This window comes from Dromiciops gliroides, chromosome 5, assembly GCF_019393635.1.
Source record: "Dromiciops gliroides isolate mDroGli1 chromosome 5, mDroGli1.pri, whole genome shotgun sequence".
NCBI lineage: Eukaryota > Metazoa > Chordata > Mammalia > Microbiotheria > Microbiotheriidae > Dromiciops > Dromiciops gliroides.
Window position 1 is genome coordinate 244,321,028 of NC_057865.1, and position 21,428 is coordinate 244,342,455.

Below are 21,428 nucleotides of genomic sequence, written 5' to 3' on the forward strand. Positions count from 1 at the left end.
GCCATCTCCCAGGTATCTTTTTTACCCTCCAGAAAATTATATTCTTATTATCAGTTATGTACTTTGTTTTGTCAGCACCATTCAGAGTGTTATCTATAATTTATATCTCAATGAAAAAAAATTTAACATTGGCACTTCCTCAGCAATCTGTGCCAACCCTTGTGTGCTATTTATCTTGAATTTGTCCATGGGGTGTGAAGGAGCAGTTTGATAATTTGTGCTAGGATATTATAGGGATAACTTAATCCAAAACTTGTAACTTCTTCATGAAAAGATGAACCTTCTGGTGTTGTTGTTTTTTTTTTTTTGGTGAGGCAATTAGGGTTAAGTGACTTGCCCAGGGTCACACAGCTAGTAAGTGTCAAGTGTTCTGAGGCCAGATTTGAACTCAGGTCCTCCTGAATCCAGGGCCAGTGCTTTATCCACTGCGCCACCTAGCCGCCCCCAAAGATGAACCTTCTGTAAACATATCACTAGGCCATATTTTTTCTCCAAATTCTCCTTTGTACTTTACTTTGAACAGAATTCTAAGTACAAACAACATACTGTCATGATGGGCTTAAAAATTATGTCTAGTGTTTGTACTACATACTAACTTTTTCATGAAACCTGTAAAAATATTTCCTACTTAGAATTACTGATGAATTAATACATAGCATTGATAGATATGAAAATAAAATGATAAATGTTACAAGAAATCAGCTTCTCTTCCAAATGAGCTCTGTAACAATCCATCCATTATTTAATGTCTGTTGTATTTTAACGTGATAACATTGATGCCTTCTTTGGTGCTACTGACATCTAAATAGCTTTATCTTCTCCACACGGGTGAACTGTACAAGGGTTTAATGTGCTTTTGGCCTGACAGTAGCACAGCCTTAGGACTTACTAAGATATATCCTATATGATTATCTAACTTCCCAACTGGTGTGCTGCTTTTTTATTGTCAGTTGTGTCTATTGCTTACTGCTGCATCTGATTGTTATCATTTTATTTCTTTTTTAAATCACAAAATTTCAGAGTTGAAAGAGACCTCAGTGGCCATTTAGTTAAAAAGCAACTGCAAATTCAAAAAGAGATCCAGCTGTTGTTGCTTGAAGACTTTTTGGATAGCTCTCACTTTAAAAAGTTTTTATTATCTTATATCAGGCCTGAATTAACTTCTTTATAGTATTTACCTTGTTGTACTCTCCTTGTTGTACTCTCCTTCTTGTACTCTCTAGGGCCAGACATGCTTCCCAAAGTTAAATATCCCCAGGTTCTTGAAATGATCATCCTCTCTCATGAACTTGAATCTCTTCACCATTTTCTTGCTCTTCTCTGTTCAGCTTATTGGTATCCTTTCTAAAATGTGGTGTTTAGATTTGAACACCGATGTTGAGTGACTATGACCTATTACCTCCTTGTTTCTGGTTGCTATATTTCTGTTAATGCAGCTTCAGATAATCCTGTTGACTCATTGTGCTTCTAAGAGGACACTAAAACCCTTCAGTTTTCTTTTTTTTCCCCTCCAGAAAACGGCTGTCTGGCCATATTTCTCCCATCTTGTTGTACATGTGAAATTGACTTCTTTTTGAACCCAAGTACAGGTGGACCTTTCATGTTGGTTGATAGACTGACTAAATCACAGTCACTCAATTGTAATTTTTGTGTTTTAGGCTTTTGTTGACTCTTTGTTGCTGGATGCTTAGGGGATGCTGCTTCAATGTCAAAGAGGGTTTTTTTTCTTCTCTTTCCTCTGGCTACTTCTGGGTATGGTCAGTCATGCAACAAGTATTCATTAAGTGCTGTCTGGCACTGTGTTAAGTGGCTGGGGATAAAAAGAAAAGTCAAGTCTCTGGGTAGAGAAATACTGCTGTATTTGTTACTCCTCCATGCTAACATTTAAAACTTCCTGTCTTTTTTTTTTAGTTTGAACTTTTAAAACATAATTGAATTAAAAATATCCTTGTTGAAGATGAAATAAACATTGAATGTTTTTGTTGCTGAGATGTTATGCTTAAATTCTACTGTTTCCTTTTTTCTTTTGTTGCCTCTTAAAAGTTTACATTTTGAATAACTGATCTGTAAAGTTCCATCAGTAAGTCCCCACATTAAACATCAACCAAATAGGTGTCCAGAGAAAATGTAGCAATATCTTTAGTGTATTCTGCTTATATGACTAAATAAATGACTTAGCCTTTGTTCCTTCTGCCGCTTTTAGCAAAACCAAAGGCTTTGAAACTGCATTTACCTAGGAAGTATGAGAACTGTACATTCTCTGTCTCTGAGCAAGATCCTATTTTGGATTTCATATCCCCTAGCATTACTGTTGCATCCTGCATGTTAGAATTGAAAAGAGATAACTGTTATTAAAGTTCTTATCTCAGACATTTATAACAAAGTAGGTACTGTAGGTAGCAGTGAAACAAATTAAATTTTTTGTTTTAAAGACCTAAAAGTTGTGGCTTTATTTCAATCACCTTTCTGAGTTAAAAACTTTAGAGGCTGGAAAAAATAAAATTTTTATTAATTTAAGATTAAAATGCTTAGTTATTCAAAATTAGCCAAGCATTGATATTCTTAATGGACTTATATTATATGGTCTAATCATAAGAGAAAATTGTACAAACAATTGCCATCAGAACTTGAGCAAGTATTAAAAACTGTATATTTAACATTTTATACATATGTAAATTAATTTATTCTTTGTAATTGGGAATATGGGAATAGAATCTCAGAATTTGAGAGTTAGAAAGTCCAGCTAGACTAGCCCATAATTGAAATTAGTGTCCTAACAAGCAATGCTTTTTAGTATGCTGAATGAGATCACCCTTTCTATTTAACTGATTTTTTTCCATGTACTTATATGACAAGAATAGCCAGGAAGTCTTACTAATGTTATTTATATGTTATTTATAATAGCACAGGGTATAAACTTATGAAAGATTAATTGAAAAAAACTCCAGGGATAGGGATAGCGATTAGATCTGTGATTTCATTGTTGTAGTTAACTTCCAGGTTTTGTTTCTTTTAAGCTTCTTAAGTACATAATAATTCTGTCTCTTGAAGTTCTAAAACTAGTTATAGTTGACTATTGAATATTTGTATTCAAGAATTTTATGAATTTTATTCTTTAGTCAACACATTTATTTTCTCTCCTTCCCGCTTCCTTCTCTTTATTGAGGAAAAAAAGAAAAAAGGAAAACCAAATCACCACATATTTTGTAGCATTAGACTAGAGAGGAAGCATGGTGACATGGGAACGATGATGTCACTTTGAATCGGGAGACACTGGTAGTCTTTTTTTTTTTTTTTTTGGTGAGGCAATTGGGGTTAAGTGACTTGTCTAGGGTCACACAGCTAGTGAGTGTTAAGTGTCTGAGGCTGTATTTGAACTCAGGTCCTCCTGACTTCGGGGCCGGTGCTCTATCCACTGCGCCACCTAGCTGCCCCAGCACTGATATTCTTTGTGTAGACCTGGTCAGTGTAACATCTTTGAAACCAGCATCTTCATCTGTAAAATGGGGATGCCTAATTATAGTACTGATCTCACAGGGTTTGGTGAAGAAATTGCTTTGTAACCTTAAGGTTGTTATTAGATGAATGCTATTTAGGAGATTGGAGAGTTTTCTTATACAAATGCTAATGCATAAATTATTAACAAATTCAGTAGTTATTTCAGTTTGTCACTTTTTCTATAAATTAAAAATACAGTCTTCATTTTATTGCAGATCTCCACAGGATAAAAGGACTCTTCTTGTGAACTGTCAGAATAAGGGTCTTTCACAGTCCTTTGAAAATCTCCTTGATGAACCAGCCTATGGCTTAATTCAAGTATGTTTTTTAGGTACCTGTAGGGCTAATCATTCTGCTTTCAAAAATCCTCCAACTCTTTCCACCCCCTTTTCCCAAATACTATTTAACTTGTGTCTATAATTTAAGGAAGCTGACTTTGTATGTGAGTCATGGAACCAGTCCTTATTTTATAGTCACAAGTTATATGCTTTGAATTTTTAGAGTAAGAAACTCTCAAGATTGTTGGCGACTTGTTCTTTCTTGATCTTTATCTTTAGCAAATGTTAGGGAAGTGATATTTTTTCCTTATGACCATAATTCTGACAATGCAAAAGTTTTCTATTAGTATTAATACATTTAGCATTGTCTAACTGTGTAGAATGTATTGGGTTAATTCATTTAAACGAATTGAACATTTAGTTCAGATAAGTACCTGGTTGGATTGATTTCTTTGTCATTGAGTGATCAGTTATTTTGGAACCATGTAACCTTAGAAGGTATTGGGATACCAAAGGATTTAGCCCTATTTATGTACTTAATTGTATTCTGCTAAAATATCCAACTACTTTCTGATGTGAAATTATTTTATACTCTTTTTGTTTTACTTGTTGATTTCTACATAAGAATCTTTGGTTCTCTGAATTTTTTTATGAATTAGATCCTTAATTTCACTAATGATTGATTTTCATCTTGAAAGTAGTTAATGTGTTGGTTTACAATCCATAGTGTTGCTCCATAAATTAGTTTTGTCCTTTGTGGCTCTGGAGTATCGAATAATTTAATTAATTTACAAGCAGAGTTAATATTGCTTAAGCAATTATAGTTTTCAGGTATACATTAAATAGATTTTTGTAAGATTGTAATAGGGTATACCATGCTTCAAGAAATATTTTCTCTATGAAGGCAGGACTACTAGACAGAAGGAAGTTGTCGTGGGCCATTCACCATTGGAAAGTAAGGACTATATACATTTTTGTTGTATGTGGATTGAATGAGACCCACACATCATTTGTTCTTTTGCACTTTGAATCAGTAGCAGCAAGTTGATACGTATGAGAGAATCACGTTTCTTTGATTTTTACTCAATTAAAAGGTTAGCATAGAAAAATTCAAATTTTTCTTCCCAGAAAACAATAGAATCTTCTAGAGAAAATCTTAGAAAATCTTTTAGTTTGATTCTCCTCTCTATTTCTCTCTGACCCTTCTATTAATGTTCATTTGTTCACTATTTGGTATATACTACTAAAGTTAATGTTTGTCTTCCTGTTCTGTAGAAAATCAAAAAGGACCCATATACAGCAACTCTTGTAGGATTTTCCAAAGTCACAAACTACATTTTTGATAGTTTGAGAGGCAATGATCCTTCAGCTCATCAGCGACCCCCTTCAGAAATGGCAGATTTTCTTAGTGATGCTATTCCAGGTTTAAAAATTAACCAACAAGAAGAACCAGGATTTGAAGTCATCACTAGAGTGAGTGGAAAGATGTATTTATATAACTTTTATCTTGTATTGAATGTGTAAAAGCTAGAGGGTTGATTTTTACTATAGTGGCATATCATCACTATCATCTACTGCTTTTTCTCGAGCCTTCCATCCATCACTGTTTAGCATTTCCTACCTGTATGATTTTAACTTGACTAGCTTTTTTTTTTTTAAGTTCCTCCTCATTGTTGATGGGCTTTATATTACCTTGGTTTTCTGTAACTTTGGAGGAAATAACCTCTGCTCAGTAAGCCCCTAGTTTCATTTCTACTCATGGAACCTGGGCCTAAAAATAACAAATGTTTTCTTGTTGGCTGGCTGACTGTGGACTTAATTTATTCTCATTTTGCTTTTTCTCTCCTTAAGTAGAGCTATTGTTTTTACTTGTTTTCACTTAAAACTGACCTTCAGAGAGGTGTCAGGTTCTTGACAAGTTTTGGGTTTGAATATATATACAAAAATGGCTTATTTTACAAATCTAGCTAGTTATAAATTATCCACACCTGCTTAACCAGTTATACTATAAAATTATTAATATTCCTTAAGAAGGCATGGATCAATTACCTAAAAACTACATCTTTTAATTGTGAGTAAAAATGTGTTCTAGATCATAATTCATAGAATCACTTTATAATCAAAAATCTAAAAAATGCAATGTAGTGTGCTGGTTTAAACAGTTTTTTATAGACTCTATAAGTTGCTTCCATGTGAGATTTTAGCATAATGTAATAGAGAATTTAATCTTAGAGGTAGAGCATCTAGCTCTTCTGCCTAGCTACCCTGTGTGTGATTCTCCCGAAAAATCACTTAGGTCTTAGTTTCTTCATCTACAAAAGGAGGAAGTTGGTGTAGATCAGGGCTTCTTAAACTTTTTTCATTCGTGATCTCTTTACACTCAAGAAATTTTTACACAACCCCAGGTATAAGGTATACATAACCTTTTACTGTTGCCAAATTTTTTGTGACTGCTACATTCAGCTAGTGACCCCATATGGGGTTGTGACCCACAGTTTAAGAAGCTTTGGTCTGGATCAGGGGTTCTTAACCTTTGGTCTGTGAACTTAAAAAAAAAATTGATAATGATTTCAGTATAATTGGTTTCCCTAGTTGTCTTACATAGCTTATTTAAGAAATTTGAAAATGTTAATCTGATGATTCCATAAGTTTCACCAGACTACTATGACCAAAAAAAAAAAGGTTAAGAATTCTTGGTGTTTAGATGTTTCTCAGATCCTTTATAGCTCTAAAATGTATGATTCTATGATTTTTTTGCCTTAGTAGCCAACATTCATGTGTTTGTTAGCAGGGGAAGAAATATTTTTGATACCAACTGTACTAGGTAGTTTAGATGTTGCTTACTAAGTAAGTTTATGGAATGAGAAAATAAATAGAAGAACATTTTCAAAAGTGATGGTACTTGGGGTGTCCAACAGATACTAGTATTTCATTTTTTCTAATTAGAGACTGTTTCCTGTTATTGTGTAATGTACAGTTTGTAACTCATCTTTCCATTTCAGATTGATTTAGGAGAACGACCTATTGTTCAGAGGAGAGATCCTGTATCCCTGGATGAATGGTCTAAGAACATGGATTCAGAAGGAAGAATATTAAATGTAGATAGCATGAAGCAAATGATATTCAGAGGGGTAATTTAATTAACTATTATATCATGAGTTACTCAAGGGAAGAGCTACTTTATTTCCCCGAAGCCCTGAGGTTTCTTGGTGGAATGGGGTGCTGATGCTGAAGTGTCTTGCTGTTTGGGAGTCAGAGAGCAGTTACTCGAAAGTTAGGGGAAAAGGAATTCTTGGCCCTGTAAATAAATGCCCATGGCCTGTGGGTGTGGCAGAGCGACAGGAATTGGAATCATTATATCAACTAGATTGGTCTTTATATTCCACTTACTAGTCATGGACAACATGCCATTTAGGTCCTAGATCTTCAAGTGTTTTAGTGAGATATAAGGAAAAAAATAATATTCATTGAATTGAAAACTTTTAATGAAAATTCCACAAACATATAACCTTACTATGTCCTAGGTTATGTGCAAGTTCTACAGTCAGTCTTTCATTATTACTAATTTGTTTAATGTGCACTTACCTTAGGGACTCAGTCACGTGTTGAGAAAACAAGCATGGAAATTCCTTCTGGGATATTTTCCTTGGGATAGTACTAAGGAAGAAAGAACTCATTTGCAAAAATTAAAAACGTAAGTATTAGTACAGTGTATATTTTTTGAATTTAATTAAATATTTTATTTAAAAAAATAAGTAACCCATCCGTATAAATTAGTTTAGAGATGATAGCTTGGGAAGTGGAATATTTCAGATGTTGACACATGAGAATTTTTGTTAAAAAGTGAAAATATAATTGAGAGTTCTATTACTGTGTGATACATCAGGCTCGTGTTCACTGTCATCAGATGCACTATTTTTATGACATTGTGAACTGTAAGAGAGCCTTTGTTTGCTTTGGGGATTGGGAAAAACTCATGTCTGATATCATTTGGAAAGATCATTGGACTTAGATCTTGGTGACTTAGTTTCAGGTCTTGTCCCTTGCACTGCCAAGTTGTATGACAATAGATGATGCACTTAAGTTCTGTGTTCTTCATTTTTTTATCTTCAAAATGGAGGTGATAATTCTTATACTACCTCTTTCATAGCTTTGTGTGTGAAAACTGTTAAGAAGATATACATGTAGATTATTGATTCAAAATCCTTCAAAAATTTGAAGAATTTTACAAATAGGTTCTTGCCTTTTGAGAATTGCCCAATACTGTTTAAACTAGCCTATTCATCACCGTATTTGTTGTTTTAGGAGGCTCTTACAGCTATCTTGAATTGGATTAGTATTCATTAAATACTAAAAGAAATTGGAAAAATAGAATTAATTTGCTGTTTTTTCCTTTTTAGAATGAAAGAATTAAGAGTTTATCATTTTGCATTATATTTATTGATAGAGAATAAAATGTAGGTAGGCATAAATCAGTTTGCTTCAGGTCAGATATTCTATTTTTGGATTTCAGAATTATTCTTTGACATTGGTTCATATGTATTTTATGCCAATGATATCACTAGTTAAATAGTAAAAGATTCCATTAATATTTTATACATTTTGCCAGTGTCTAAAAGATCATTGGATCTAGCTAGTTTAACCTCATTATACAGCTGAGGAAACTGAGGATTCAGATGTTAAATACGTTGTCTAAGATCACAAAGTAGTAAATTAGATCCAAACACCAAAGTCCTCACTTCAAATTCAGTGTTATCTCTACTATATCCTGCTGCCAAAATATCTGGTATGCTGAAGTGATTAGAAAATGCTGCTCCTAAATAACTTTTTATATGTGTTTTTCTTTATAATTGCTTTAGCAACCTATGTGATTAATGTGTTTTATGATCACAGTATTATTTGGTAGGAAGGATTTTAAGAACTGATCTAAATATTCTTCATCCTGACTAGATTCCTATGGCCTATATGAGGTTATTTTTGTAGATGTTTAAGCTAGCACATAGCTTGGAAGCAATTAAAATTGTTTATTTAGTAATTAATTGATGTAATGGAAGAATTATGAGATTTGGAGTTCATAGACCTGGGTTCAAGACCTGCTTTAGATACTTTATTAATTGTGTGACTATAAGCAAGTAACTTTACCTGTGAGCCTTAATTTCCTCATCTCTATAATGGGGGCACCAATACTTATACCATCTACTTTACAGAGTTGTGAGGAAAACACTTTGTAAACCTTAAAATGCTATATGTATTTGAGTTCTTTTCAGTCTGATGATAAGTTTAAGAATTTTACTATATGGCATTATTATGACATTGTACCCCATTGGCATCTTAAATACTTGGGATAATTCCTTTATACGTTCATGATTTTTTTTTTTTTGGTGGGGCAGTGAGGGTTAAGTGACTTGCCCAGGGTCACACAGCTAGTAAGTGTCAAGTGTCTGAGGTTGGATTTGAACTCAGGGCCTCCTGAATCCAGGGCCGGTGCTTTATCCACTGTGCCACCTAGCTGCCCCCTCATGATTTGTTTTTATAGGAAATTAAATTTCTCAATTAAAAATAGACTACATAAAAAGCTTTCTTTGATATAAAATTTTTTTCTTCTTTAGTGATGAATATTTCCGGATGAAACTGCAGTGGAAATCTGTCAGTGAGGAGCAAGAGAAAAGAAACTCAAGGCTGAGGGATTATAGGAACCTTATAGGTAATTTTCCTGTATGAATTTGGAAATGCCATTGATGGAGAAAGAAGTAGTTAACTTGAAATATTTTTTTTTGTTGTTTTTGGGTTTTGTTTTTTTTTTTGGTGAGGTAATTGGGGTTAAATGACTTGCTCCTCAGGGTTGCACAGCCAGTAAGTAAGTATCAAGCATTTGAGGCCAGATTTGAACTCAGGTACTCTTGACTCCAGGGCCAGAAATATTTAAAGATTACAGAACTGACATATGTTTTTACATTTTAGGACTTTGAGATGTAGGTCAGAAAAAAGAAATGAAAAATTGAAAAGATGGAGGATGGATTGTATACAGATTTCTTTGTATGATTGTATGATTATTGTTCCTCATCCTGTGATTAAGTGAACTTTCCAAATAATTGAAACTTACCCCTTTATGTGGTTAAACTGTTTTTGATAGAAAGGTTTCTAAAACATATTGCACATCCCTACTTTAAAAAATACGTTTTATTGCTATTTTTTTCTTTACAAAGGTCATTCCCAAATTCTACTTCTCCATACTGAACCCTCTCTTGTGTCAGCAAAAACAAAAAAGTTAAGCAAAAACATCAGATACATGTCTGATAGTATATCTAATATTCTGCCTTAGCAGTCTCCTGCCTCTCTGCCAGGAGAAAGTAATGTTTAATTTACTGCTCACTGGAACCTTCATTTATTTGTTCCATTACTCTGAGTTAGACTTCCTTTTAATATCCTTCAGAACTATCCTACTTATCTGAATCTCACCCTGAACTTTGTTCCATTTTGTTCTGTGTTTTTTAAAAGTGACTTTTTTCTTTCTTATCTTTTTTTTGGGGGTGGGGTGGGGGGGGAGGCATCCCTGTCACTGGCCCTCTCTCTTTCCATTCCCAAACCTCACTAAATTAAGCAAAACAACAATAACAACAAAAATAAAAAGAAATTAACCCACCCACCTTTGTAACATGTAAAATAGTCAAGCAAAACAAATTAGTACCAGTGGAATTGTATTTGGTCATGACATTGAGCAGAGTTCTTAAGTCTTTCTAAGTTCTTTTTTCCTACATTGTTACAGCCCTTGTATAAATTGTTTGTGTTTGTTATTTCTTACTCTATAGTAATATTTTTTTTACATTTATATGCCATAGATTTTTCTTGGGCAATGATTTTGTTCCCATTTCTTTGTTCTTGTAAAGAATATCATCGTTATGATAGACTTAGATTTTTTTTCCTTTGATTTCCTTGGGGTATAGATGCAGCTGAGGCCACATACTTCACCAAAAAATTTGAGGACATTAGCTGAATATTCCCCCTTTCTCCCCTTTTCTTATTTCATATCATTTGTTTTCTTCCACTATCTACTCCACCCCTGTCTCATAGAAAGCCATTGCCCTTCTTCCTGCCAAGGCAAACTCCTCGATATTCACATGTGATCACTTTTCATTCCATCTTTTCTAGCAGATTGCCTCTTCTGCTGTCTTTAATCTCTCCCTTTTTAGTGTTTTTGTGGGCAGCCAGGGAAAAATCTACCTCGTTAGCTTGCTATCATCCTATAGTTTCCTCCCTTTGTAGCTAAACTTTAGAAAGATGTCTATACTTCTTCTAACTCCAGAGTCTGGCTTCTAACCATCATTCAGCTGAAACTGCTTTCTTCAGCAGTTATCAGTGATCTCTCAATTGCAAATCTACTGGCCTTATCTCAGGCCTCATTGACTTTGTGTAGCCTTTGACACTGTTGATTACTTTGTTCTCCTAGATACTCTTCCCTCCCCCCCCCTTTTTTTTTTTGGATGGGATTGCCTTCTCCTACTTGGCTATTGCTTTTTAGTCTTCTTTGCTGTATCTTCATCCAGGCCATGCTCATTAAAAATGGTTATCTCCGGGGGCAGCTAGGTGGCGAAGTGGATAATGCACTGGTCTTGGATTCAGGAGGACCTGAGTTCAAATCCAGCCTCAGACACTTGACACTTACTAGCTGTGTGACCCTGGGCAAATCACTTAACCCCCATTGCCCCGCAAAAAAAAAATTAAAAAAATTTAAAAAATGGTTATCTCCCATAGTTAGGACCATTTTGGGCCAACTTCTCTTCTCCCTCTATACTATTTCACTTGGTGACCTCAACAATTCCCAAAGGTTCAATGATCTCTAAGCAGATGACTCTCAGATCTACTTAGCCAGCTCTAACTTCTCCTGACCTCCAATCTCACCTCATTAGACTGCTTATTAGACATCTAGAATGTTTTCCTTTTTCATTTCTTCTTCCTAGATCATCTGACTTCCTTTAAGACTCTACTAAAGTATCACCTTCTGCTTTTTATGGTTCTCCTCCTAGTGCTAATGCTTTCCCTTTGAGATAATCTTTCATTTACAGTGTATATCTTGTATGTTATGTAGTTGTTTTTCATATTGTCTATTTCATTAGAATGTGAACTACCTGACTGTGTTTTTGCCTTTCTTTTTTCCGTATCATTAATGCTTAATATAGTGTCTGGCACATAGTAACTGACTCATCACATTATAACTTCACCAACAATGTTTCAGTGATTGCCTTTCCATAGCCCTTACAACACAGACTATTTCTTTTTCACTTTAGACTATTCCTTTTAAAAATTTTTAAATAGAATATATAGAAAATAATTTTTTTTATGATTTGGCATTATCATTATAAACTTTCGAAGGATAATTCCCTTAAGGAATATTGAGATAAGCCCTCAGTATTTACTGAACACCTAGTATGACATGTTTCAAGAGTTTACAGCAACTCAAGGAGGCAGTAGATGGAAAAAAGGTAACGAAATTAACTGTTATGAAAAACAAATTGAGAAACATACTGTCGTACAGATTCCAATAGGATATTGTATTTTATTTGTCCTTTCATCTCCCTTCATATGTAGTTTATTTCTTGCTGTGTGTATGTGTGTGTGTGTTAATCAATAAACAGTGAATATAATTAACAAGTAAACCTCCTGATCTGGGGCACCAGAAATATTGTGGGGGGTGGGTTTAATTAATCAAATTGATTGTGAACCATTCCAAAGAGTTAAAAGACTCAGTGACTCAGTTTCCCAGGTTTTATTGAAAGACTGCTGACCACAGGGAGATCACCATGGAGGTGTCTCAAATAGGGGGAGGAAAATGATTATAGTATGGAAAATTGATTATCTCCTCATTATCTTAATCTCCTCCTTGTGGGAGGTTTATGGGAGGTCTTAGCCTAATTTGGACTTCCTAAGACAACCTCCAAGGTGGGTGCTTTTTTCCATGGAGGTGAGTTTTTGGGATTTACAGGCCATAAGGTGAATTTAAGGACAAATTTGGCCTTTTTTGCATATTCCCAAGGACATGCTTAAACTTGTCAATCTCAGAGGGTCTCTGTGTTAATGGTATCTCTTTACTTAAGATCTGGTTTCTAGGTGTCCTGTCATCTAGGAATATTAATGGCTATTAATGGTCAGTGGTCCCTAGTTACTCTGTTGATAGTAAGGGTTGATATCCCCTTGGTTACTCTAAGAACACAAACCTAAGTTTTCTCTATTAACCCTTTTAGGCGCTATTGATAGCTACTATTGATAAGTTATCTGTTAACCCTTTTAGCCTCCTCCATCATTACTACCATCTTTAAGGCAATGTAGGGGGACATATGGAGACACAGAAGTTTATATGGGAAGTATGTGCTGATTGGGTTTAGTGTCACTTCTACTCCCCTAACCTTAGCTGGTTTTTAGAAAATTATGAGGTTGGTCTTCTCATATTGTACTTCTCATATTGTACTGAGAGAGTGACTTTATGTAAAACACTATTTGAGCACCAAATGAAATGGGCTGTCTTGTAAGTCTTTAAGCAGAAGCTGAGTGACCGTTTGTCAGACATTCCTTTTGGTTATGGGTTGAACTAGGTGGCTGCTGAGGTCTCTTCCTTTTTTTTTTTTTTTTTTTTTGGGTGAGGGGCAATGGGGGTTAAGTGACTTGCCCAGGGTCACACAGCTAGTAAGTGTCAAGTGTCTGAGGCCGGATTTGAACTCAGGTACTCCTTAATCCAGGGCCAGTGCTTTATCCACTGCGCCACCTAGCTGCCCGAGGTCTCTTCCAACTGTCCATTTCCATGTTTTTGTATACAGAAGAACTATACAAATGTGAGTCATGAGTATATTAATCACTTTACTTTTAAAAATCTGTAAAATAATATGCCTAGCATACCTGATACATGGAATAATTTTGCTTCTTTTAACCCTTTCACAGCTATTTGTAAACATATATTGGCAAACATTACTAAATTCTTTTTAGCAGTAGGAAGAATGAGAATGAATATATTTGTGGAAGATTATGTGTTGTTGTGACCCCTTTTGGAGTTTTCTTAGTAAATTTCCTCTTCCAGCTCATTTTATAGATGAGGTAACTGAGGCAAACAAGGTTAAATAATTTACTCATGGTCACACAACCAGTAGGTGTGTGAGGCTGGATTTGAATTCAGGTTTTCCTGACTCCAGGCCTGGCACTCTATCCACTGTGCCAAGTAGCTGTATCTGTTGCATTATTTAGACTTTTTATTTGGTCCAGGCCCATAAATTCCCCCTCCTAATGCACACAGATGCTCTGTAACTTATAAGTTACCAAGAGTACTGAGAACTTGTGACTTTTTTAGGGTCACTTGGTTTATATCAGGCAGGTACAAGACTTGAACCTAGGTTTTCCTTACTTTGAGGCCAGTTCTCTTATTCACTGAACCATCATGCTTCTAGAGGATTATAGAAAAGTAAATGATTAAGTTCGTTTTATTAATAGGAAAAATAAAAGACAGTAAATCTATTTAATGTTTATTAGGGTAATGCTAGGCCGAATTATTTAAAAGTTTAATTAAGATACCTATTTTTAAAAAATATAGTTGTTTTTCAGGACTAATAGTAATTCAGACTAAAGTGGAAACCCTGCTGGTTTTATTTTATGATTTCTCACTTATAATTACCCACATTCTGCCTTAGATGGATAGATAAAATATTTATTAAGCACTTACTAAATGCCAGGCACTGTGCTGTTCTGGGGATAAAAATACAAGTGAAAAGAAAGACAATTACTGTTCTTCAGGAACTTATTCTAGCGGAGGAAGACAACACATAAAGGGGAATTTTAAAAGGAAGAAGAATGTGTACTGTTGCAGAAGATACAACAATTAGGGAGAAGGGAGGTGGAGAGGTAGTGTAATGCCTGGACTGGTCTGCGTTTGAGGAAGTGCCATTTGAATTGAACTTTACACTTAAATGTATAAAAATTCACATGGTAAAGAGAGGGAGATAGGCAATTCCAGGGGCAGGGAAAAAACAACTTGAGCAAAGTCATGGGATTTTTGGCTTTTAAAATGCTTGTTGGGGGGGAAGTTGGTTCATTTTGCCTGTAGCATAGAAAACTTGGTAGGATATAGTGCTTGGCAAGCAGGAAAGTTGATAGAAGTACTCTTAGATTACACAAGGGTTTAAATGCCAAGCAAAATTAAATACTTTACTTGGTGGTTGTCAGTGGTGGTGGTGTTCAGTTGGTCGTGTTGAATTTTTTGTGACCCCTTTTGGGGTTTTCTTGTCAAAGATACTGGAGTAGCTTGCCATTTCCTTCTCCAGCTCATTTTACAGATGAGGAAACTGAGGCAAACAGGATTAAGTGGCTTGCCCAGAGTCACACAGCTAGTAAGAGTCTGATGCTGGATTTGAACTCAAGAAGAGGAGTCTTCCTGACTCTATCCATTTTGCCACCTAGCTGCTGGGTAATAAGTAGACACTGAAAAATTTTAAGCACGAGACCAGATTTTTATATCCCCACTGACATTGTTCTGGCAATTGTATAAATTTTGGAATATGGGGAGTAGAGGCAAGAAGTCCTGCTATGTTGTTATTATAATGTCTGGAAGTGGTGTACTATTGTGGTAGCTATGGGACCAGGGAGAAGATGAATTGGGTCCAGGGGATATTACAAAGATGAAACTGCCAGGACATATTAATTATTAAATTGAAAATCAGTATGTATTAGAATTTATTATAAAATTGTTATTATAATTTGATATAAAATTAATATTAATTATTAAATTGAAAAGGGAAGAGTCAGGATATATAACAAGGTTAGCACAGTTGGTGAATAGGAATAATCACCTAGGAATCACAAGAAAGAAGAATTGAGGCAAGTTTGTAACTCGATTTTGAACGTGTTGAATCAGAGGTTCTGATGTAATATTTAAGTAGAGATGTCTTATAGGCAGTTGGAAATGAATCTGTAGAATTCAGAAGATAGGTCAAGACAGGAATAGAGACCTGGGTGTTATTTACATATAGGTGATATTTAAAGCCTTTGGAAGAATATTGCTAAAGGAGAGAATATGTAGAAGGAAGAAAGCTAAAGCCAGCCTCTTGAAAACACTCACTTTAGAATTGGGAAGAAATTGAGGACCAAGTGAAAGTAGATACTATAAGGAAGGAACAATAAGAGAAGTAGGAAAATGTAGAGAAAAGGAGCATTAGGAGAAGTAGGAGAATGAGACAGTGTTTGTTATCTTTAAAAACCAAGGGAGGGGGCAGTGGATAAAGCACCGGCCCTGGAGTCAGGAGTACCTGAGTTCAAATCCGGCCTCAGACACTTAACACTTATTAGCTGTGTGACCCTGGGCAAGTCACTTAACCCCAATTGCCTCATTAAAAAAAACAAAAAAAAAAACCCAAACCAAAACCAAGGGAGGAGAGACAGTATCCAGAAATAGAGAGTGGTGGTGGTCATTGTCAAGAGACCAAGTGGATGATGGAAAAAAATGCTACTCTATTGGTGTCTTTTTTATTACTAACTAAATGCAATATTCTTCAGTGTTGCTTTTAATTTATTGAAAATGTTTTCTAAAATTTAATCAAAAGGTTTCTGTAGATATGTATAGAAAATGAAATACAATGGAAAAATCTATTCTCAAGTAAAACATTTCATTTTAAAGAAGCTTATTATATTTTTCTATAAAAGTGCTTCAAAGCATTTAAAATGACATTTGATACTCCATTTGTCTTTAAAACCTGGTAACAATGTAAAATCAATAATAAGGAAAAATGCTACGGTTTGTAAGATTTGAGATTAATAAAATTGGTTTTGGGAAGCATTTAAATTACTATGTGACAATTTTTTTCCTTTCAGAAAAAGATGTTAAAAGAACAGACCGAACAAACAAGTTTTATGAAGGCAAAGATAATCCAGGATTGATTTTACTTCATGACATTTTGATGACCTATTGTATGTATGATTTTGATTTGGGTAAGTTCTCTTAAGTCACCTTTTAAAAAGATTTTTTTTTGCATTTAAAAATTTAAAGTCCTTCCTGGTTATTAGTATCTGTTGTTACTGGTTTTTTGTTTTTTGTTTTTTTAATATTTGGTATTTTTAGAGCCTGTATGATTTTGAATTTTAACTTTTTTTAAAAAAAATTTTAACATTTTGTCCTATCCTCCTGTTTTCTGTTATATGTTATTTCCCAGAAAATGGCAAGGTTATTTATCAGGTTAGGTAACAACTATATTTGCATTTCTCTAGAATCTTTAGAATGTTTTTATCCCCATTCCAGGCATCTCCAATCCTAATTTGCCAAATAGTATGTGTTCCTGTGCTTAGCTAATTTAGAATTACTTATGTCAGGACTTTCAAGGTTTTAAATAGGGCAAGCTGAAGTCTTCTTGGCTTGCTGTATAATCAGTCAGTTAATATGTATTTATTAAATGTCTTGTCTGTGCTAGGTCCTATGTGTATGCAAGTACAAAAAATGGAACAATTCCTACTGTCAGTGTTACATTCTCATGGGGAAGATAACCAATACAGATAAAAATATATGCAGCATAAATATAAAGTTAGCAAATAAATACAAATATATACAGAATAGTTAAATGGAAGAGGAAAGTACTAGCATTTTGGAGCAGTCAGAAAGTCTTTATGCAGAAGATGGTACCTAAGAGACATCTTAAAGGAAAAGAGGGCCTCTGTGAGGTAGAGGTAAAAAGGGAGTACATTCCAAGCACGGGAGACAGTCAGTTAAAAAGCATAGACATGGGAAGTGGAGTGTGGTGAATGAGGAACAGAGAGAAGGCCAGTTTAACTGGATCATAGAGTACTGGATACAGTATAATAGTTAACCAGTTTGCAAAGATAGATTGGTGCCAGATTAAGTGCTTTAAAAGCTAAATAGAGGAGTTTATCTTTTTATCCTAAAAGCAATAGGAAACCATTGGAATTGGTTGGGGAAGGAAGTTGTTTAGTCAGATTAATGCCCCCCCCCCCCCCCCGACAGTGGGGGTTAAGTGACTTGCCCAGGGTCACACAGCTAGTAAGTGTCAAGTGTCTGAGGCCAGATTTGAACTCAGGTCCTCCTGAATCCAGGGCTGGTGCTTTATTCACTGCCCCACCTAGCTGCCTCCCCAGATTAATGTTTAAGGAAAGTTACTTTGGCTGCAGTGTGTATAGGTTGACTGGAGTGCTGAGTGACTTGAGGCAAGGAAACTGACTTGGAAGCTCTTTCAATAATTTAAGCAAGAGGTGGCGAGGATCTAAGGTGGGTAGCTGTGGAGAGAAGGGGTTAGATACAAGAGAAGTTGTGAAATTTGTTAGCTAAATCTGTAAGTTGAGGGGAACTGCAGAGATAATACTAGGATTACAAATCAGTCACTGGAAGGATAATACTGCTTTCAGTAGAAATAGGGAAGTTTGGGAGAGAGGAAGGTTTTAGAGGAAAGATAATGAGTTCAGTTTTAGACACATTGAGTTTAAGATATCTCTGGGCCATTCAGTTTGAAAAATACAATAAAAATTGTTGATCCAGGGCTGAATCTTGGGGGAGAGATTAGGGCTTGATTTATAGAACTGGGAGTCATATGCATAGAGATAGTTCTTGAATCCATGGAAACTGATGAAGTTACCAAGAGAAAAATGGAGGGAGAAGAAAACCTTGGGGAATACTCACAGTTGGGGAGAGGTAGATTTTTTTTTTTAATAATGGTGGAGGGACAGCTAGATGGAGCAATGGATAGAGCACCAGCCCTGGATTCAGGAGTACCTGAGTTCAAATCTGGCCTCAGACAACTTACTAGCTGTGTGACCCTGGGCAAGTCACTTAACCCCAATTGCCCCACCAAAAAAAAAATAATAATGGTGGAAATTTGAACATGTTTGAAGGCAGTAGGAAAAAAAAAACAGTTGAAAGGAAGAGATTGGTGATTTGAGAGAGAAGAGGGAAGATAGTTCTGTATGCAATTCTGCTAGAGAAAACGGGAGGGGTTGGGATCAAGTGCACATGTAGATGGGTTGGCCTTGGCAAAGAGAAAGACCATCTTTTTATCAGAGACTTGGGGAAAGGAGGAGAGAGTAGGTGATGATGTCAGGGTCTTTTTAGATGAAGAGAAATGGAAATTTTTATGTTGAATGGCCTTAATTTTTTAAGTAAGCTTAGTGGCAAGGTTCTTAGCTGAGAGAGGTCCCTGGGGAGGTTCATCTATGAAATGGGAAAAATGATGAATTGGATTTAAGCCTAGAGATATTAAACCCTCTATGTCAGACATCCCAAATTTTCCCATATACTTTCCCTGGACCATTTGACCTCAAGACCTAAATCATTTAGTTGTTTCCCTTTGCCATTAAAAATTCCCACTTTTCCTAGGTAGGCAAAACCTTTCTGCTACTTCTCCCCATATTCTCACTTCTTGAAGGGAACAATCAATTAAAATGCTTCATCCGACTCGACAGTTCTAGACAGGTAGGTTATTCAGAGGCTAGTGAAATCCCTTTTCTCCACAATATTTCCTTCAAGAGATTGGTAGATTTTCAGTTCAAGCAAGCTGTAATTCTCCATTCAGCAGATTGTTTCCTCCTTTTATGAAGTCAGTTACAGTTACTCAGAGCTCTCCTTCCTTAAAGTTAGGATTCATTCAGTTGAAGCAAAGCATCCATAACACTATCTCCTGACTACTATAGAGTCACTGTTTCCTTCATTATACTTTAATAAAATGGCATGGTTGGCCCTAGCCTCCCAGCCAAAATTTAAATTTGACCTCGTAATTCTAACTTCAATATTCTTAGCTTCATTTTTATCTTATGTCTAAATAGTCTGAGTCCCTTAACAATCGATGAAAGGCACTGCGGTGTAGTGGATAGAGAACTGGCCTTGAAGTCAGGAACAAGTGAGTTCAGGTCCTGTCTGTGACACATATTGACTGCTGACATATTGACCTTGAGCCACTTAATGACTCAGTATTCTAGGGAACTTTATTTTTTTATTTTTTATTTTTGCGGGGCAATGGGGTTAAGTGACTTGCCCAGGGTCACACAGCTAGTAAGTGTCAAGTGTCTGAGGCCATATTTGAACTCAGGTACTCCTGGATCCAGGGCCAGTGCTTTATCCACTGTGCCACCTAGCTGCCCCCAAAGGGAACTTTCCAGTTTTCTTTTTTCTTTTTTTTTCTGGTGAGGCAATTGGGGTTAAGTGACTTGCCCAGGGTCACACAGCTAGTAAGTGTCAAAGTGTCTGAGGCTAGATTTGAACGCAGGTCCTCCTGACTTCAGGGCCGGTGCTCTATCCACTGCCCCACCTAGCTGCCCCTCTAGGGAACTTTCTAAGTCTAGAAGTTGAAGACAAGGTATGCTGAACTGCCTTGGTAGCAGGAACTTCCCTACTGGGGAATTTGCTATGTCAGTGAAATAACAGGTCCTGTTCTTTTTGTAACATTTACTATGGAAAGCATTTTCTTCTTTAGTAAGATAGATCTTTTGAAGAAATATTATCTCTGAGAGCTATTATATTTTCTGATCCCTGCTTAATGAGACCTAAACTAAGGCCCCTTTGACATTTTCCTGTGCAGTTCTCAAGTGGGATTGGAAAAACTGGAGAGGCCTTGTGGCAGTTATCCCTAGAAGAGGCATATGCCCTACCATGCAGTCCAAGTACTGGCATCTCTTGGGACAGAGCTTAAAGCTTTCTAAAGACTCTCATACCAGAATGGGGCTATCTAATGTTACAGCTGCTAGGGCTAATATGTTATTGGTGAATAGCTTTAGTTTGTGATTAAATTATAGCTTTGACAGTGTAGGAGTAATGTGACTTGTATTTAAGTTACTTAGAATTTTAAAGAATATAGTTCCATAGGAATAATATTATATATGAAGACTAATATTACATTAGTGTTTCATAGCATCATGGTTATTGTACAGGATACTGAACTTCAGATTAAGATACTTAGGCTCAGGGCAGCTAGGTGGCGCAGTGCGAAAAGCACTGGCCCTGGATTCAGGAGAACCTGAGTTCAAATCCAGCCTTAGACACTTGACACTAGTTGTGTGACTCTGGGCAAGTCACTTTAACCCTCATTGTCGCAGCCAAAAAACCAAACAAACAAAAACATCTTAGGCTCAAATTTTGGCTGTGATGCTTAACTGTTTGATCACAGTCAAATCATGTAACTTCTCTGATCCTCAGTTTCTTTCTCTCTAAAATGGGGATATAGTATTTGTACAGAGTTGCTGTTAGGAAAGCATTTTATAAACGAAAGCACCATGAGCTATACTTGGATGTGTTTGCATTAAAGATGGTGGTGGTGGATAGAGCACCGGCCCTGGAGTCAGGAGTACCTGAGTTCAAATCTGGCCTCAGACACTTAACACTTACTAGCTGTGTGACCCTGGGCAAGTCACTTAACCCCAATTGCCTCACTTAAAAAAAAAAAAAAGATGGTGGTGAATAGGACTGCTGGGCCTGGAGTCAGGAGAACTCCTTTGTACGTTCAGATCTGGTCTCAGATACTTACTAGCTATGTGACTCTGTTGGCAAGTCAATTAACCCGGCTTGCTTTAGTTTCCTCATATGTAAAATGTGTTGGAGAACAAAATGGTAAACCACTTCAGCCTCTTTGTCAAAAAAACCCCAAATGGAGTCATGAAGGGTTGGACACAGCTGAAAAACGACTCAAGCAT

At 35.8% G+C, this 21,428-nt stretch overlaps 1 protein-coding gene across 3 annotated transcripts in view; it reads left to right on the top strand.

Moving 5' to 3' along the window:
- TBC1D15 (TBC1 domain family member 15) overlaps positions 1–21,428 on the top strand; it is a 77,679-nt gene that overhangs the window by 33,658 nt on the left and 22,593 nt on the right. For 2 of the 3 annotated variants that reach the window (XM_043967110.1, XM_043967111.1), the window contains exons 6-11: positions 3,714–3,816; positions 5,052–5,249; positions 6,779–6,907; positions 7,367–7,470; positions 9,386–9,480; positions 16,620–16,736. In XM_043967110.1, coding sequence (XP_043823045.1) covers positions 3,714–3,816; positions 5,052–5,249; positions 6,779–6,907; positions 7,367–7,470; positions 9,386–9,480; positions 16,620–16,736 — 746 coding nt within the window. Of the gene's footprint in view, positions 1–3,713; positions 3,817–4,680; positions 4,732–5,051; positions 5,250–6,778; positions 6,908–7,366; positions 7,471–9,385; positions 9,481–16,619; positions 16,737–21,428 lie in introns of all 3 variants that reach the window. The other variant, XM_043967113.1, reaches the window with a different exon arrangement.